Source organism: Phoenix dactylifera, unplaced genomic scaffold (assembly GCF_009389715.1).
Source record: "Phoenix dactylifera cultivar Barhee BC4 unplaced genomic scaffold, palm_55x_up_171113_PBpolish2nd_filt_p 000577F, whole genome shotgun sequence".
Taxonomy (NCBI): Eukaryota; Viridiplantae; Streptophyta; class Magnoliopsida; order Arecales; family Arecaceae; genus Phoenix; species Phoenix dactylifera.
Window position 1 is genome coordinate 73,625 of NW_024067979.1, and position 3,182 is coordinate 76,806.

Sequence of the window (3,182 nt, forward strand, 5' to 3'; positions counted from 1 at the left end):
AAGGACCCGACAAACAATAGTTGGGCTTCCTATCCAAGACCAGAAACTTCATCATTATTTAGGGAAGAGGGCCATTTGGAAAATGGGTATCATGGGCAGCGAAATTTCTAAAATTTATTTAAATAATTATTTTTTTTCACTATTTCAAACACATAGGCGAATCAGAGTAGGCTCGAAAGGGATTTGGTCCATTTAAGCCCCCATTCTAGCCCATTCGCTTCAATATGACTCATTGTTATTTATATTTTAGCAATTATTCTAAAGAAAACAAATAAGTGCAGCATCATAGCGGGAGACAGAAACTATCACGAAGACACCTCGATGGTACAAGTAACAGACGTCTTTCGCAGTGACACCTTATTGACGCTCTCTGGGGTCAACAAAGGTTGACAGCAAGAGCAGAGACAGAGACGCCATGCGGGGGTTCCAGGATTGCAGCAAACTTCTTATGCAATCTCACTCTAAACATCCGAAAAATAAAAAGAAGATCACAAAACAACTTCGACTAGGCTTGCGCTTGGACATCACAATTGGTGGCCGCGGCTTCCACATCCACACCATTGAGGGTAAGACCGGACCCCTCAAGCTTTTGCTCGGTGATGCGGTCCAACTTCCGCGCCATCTCCGGACTCATATGATTCCTCCAATCGCCTGCCCCTCCTTTCCTGAAGAAATAATCATTGGTTAGGAGGATATGGGGAAGCAGTTTTCCCGTCTTGTTGACCTCCAAGCTCTTCAGCTTGTCAAAGCTGCACAGCTTTATGACCTCCTCCACCACCCCTTCCTTCTCTTCCTCTGGAGAGAAGGGACACCCCATGAACTCGGCCAACCGCTTCACAATCCGCAGCGGATCCTCTAACATCTCCTCATACTTCAAGAACAGCACCTTCTCTGGCCTCCTCTGGCTCTCCTCCCAGTACTCGAGAACATGCTCACATAACGGCCCATAGGGGCAATTGCCCTCACAGAACATCTCGAAGGCCTTGGTAAATGGAATTGGCTCCATAGGTTGCGGTCTCATCCCATTATTGAAGTACCACCGGGAGACCAACACATCCTTGGGGTCTCGGCAGACATATATGACCTTACAGTCTAAGCTCTTGATGGAGTGTGGTAGGAGAGAGTATGGCAAGTGAGAGTTGAGGATACGAGGGGAGGGCATGGCTTCTATTTCTGAGGCTTGGCCTCTGGAGTAGGTTCTGTCCACGAAAGGGACGCACTCGTGAGGATTTTGGCGAAGGAGAGGGTGGTGATCGAAAGGGTATTGGGCTCGTGTCATGAGGGCGTAGGTGAGGGCTTTGAGCCAGGTCGTGCCGGACTTGGGGTAGCTCAGCACCCAGAGGTCGTCGGGGCGAGCCTTGAAGTTTTGCTGCATGTCCAAGGTGCCGGTGAGAGCACGTTGGGGGATCCAAAAGCCTTGGTATTTTCGGATGTGCATGGGTGCCCAGCCTTCCTCCAAGGGAAGGGCGGAGATGAAGTCGGTGTAGTTTGAAGGAGGTCTTGGATCCGCACCCTTTTTGCCTTGAGACTCCATTAATGGAGGGGGGCTGCTGCACAGAGATGGTTGACCAGACGTCGATAAAAAGGGCACTATGCTATGCCCCCTAGCGGGTGTTTGCAGAGATTATGGTGGTCCTTCTCCCGAAGTGGCCTAGTTATCTCTCAATACCTGACACCTCATTTGGCTGCTAGTTTTGGAAGCCATGCGGGACATCTATTTTGGGCGTCTTTTTTTTACTTTTTTGTTTTTGAAAATCTCGTTCGTTAAAACCTCGTATTAAAAAAATTACTTAAAAAATATTATTTACTTAAAAAGTTAAAAATTTAAATTTATTTAAATCTAATCTAAAGCATCACGATTGACCCATGATCAGTTTCATTAAATTTTTGCTGCACTATCTCTTAATTTATATAAGTTATTGGTTAGGTCTGTTTTAATACCATTTATAACAATTGAGTATCTTACATAAAAAATCTAGCCAGAAGATATTATTTAAATTTTTTAATTCTGTATAAATACCTAAGATCAACATAGCGAGTAACTGATATAGGACTAAATATATGTCTGCACAGGTCCTCACATTTTTTTTTCTTTTTTTCCCATTCTCCTACCTATTTTTTATTTTGGGTGTCTTTTTCTTTATATTTTTTATTTTTTATTTTTTTAATTGCATGATTAGGTAGGAACCCCAGATTCCCTTATTGTCACAGGTCTTTTTTTTTTTTTTTTTTTTTTTTTTTTGTGCTGAAAACGGGTATTTATTGGGGGCAGCTGTTTGTATACACTCATGAGCTAAGATAGAAACTTTTAGAACAAGTCGGAGGAGCATTAAAATACGGTATCCTTACCAACGATCCTAAAATCTCTTGGCTCATCTCATTATTTATGATAGATTTAATTTGTAAGGCACGATCATCATCAACACAACTATCTAGTAAAAGGAACAAAAGGAGTATCGTTGATCGTGGATAGTTCCTTACCCCTCTCCCTCCAGTAGATCGCTTCCATTTAGTATCATAGTAGTTTTTTTTAATTAAAACTATTGGAGGAAAAATAGATTACTCCGAAACACGTGAATGCATCGCCGGCACGTGATGACAGGCGCTCCGGCAGCAACCCTTAGATGCGCCCGACCTCGGATGCGCCCGATCTTCAGGCACCCGACCTTGGATACGCCTGACATCATAGGCGCCCGACCTCGGATACGCCCGATCTCCAGGCGTTCGACCTCTAAGCGCCCGACCTCAGCATCCCCGACCTCAGAGCTCGAAGCTCTGCGGCCTTGCGGCCCCTAGTCTTAGTATAGCCAACCCTGATCGACCTCAACCCCGAAGAAGATCCGGTCAAAGGACGAAGCAAACTCCTTCACTCCGTCGGGAACCAAGCCCCTCTCCTCCTCACCCGGGACCCAATCCAATGATCTCCGCCTGAACGACTGTCAACAATTAATGCGCATGGCCTCCACAGATCTCCGGCTTACTCAACAATTAATGCACATGGCCTCCTCTGATCTCCGGCTTACTCAAAATCTCAAGCCCTCCGCGGCAACCAGTTGACTCACTCAACTACGTCCGGTCATCCACAACAACTCATCAGCTCCATTCTAGCCCTCCACAGCAATGCATTAATTCATATGATCATGCTCAATCATGACGGTAACTCATTTAATTCATCCGGTCAC

General features: G+C 45.2%; 1 protein-coding gene across 1 annotated transcript; it reads right to left on the reverse strand.

Moving 5' to 3' along the window:
- Positions 1-225: 225 nt before the first annotated feature.
- LOC103697489 (flavonol 4'-sulfotransferase-like) lies at positions 226-1,671 on the reverse strand. Its single transcript, XM_008779357.4, has one exon. It carries the CDS (start codon positions 1,532-1,534, stop codon positions 506-508), a length of 1,029 nt encoding a protein of 342 aa, XP_008777579.2. The 5' UTR covers positions 1,535-1,671; the 3' UTR covers positions 226-505.
- Between the last annotated feature and the right edge of the window lie 1,511 nt (positions 1,672-3,182).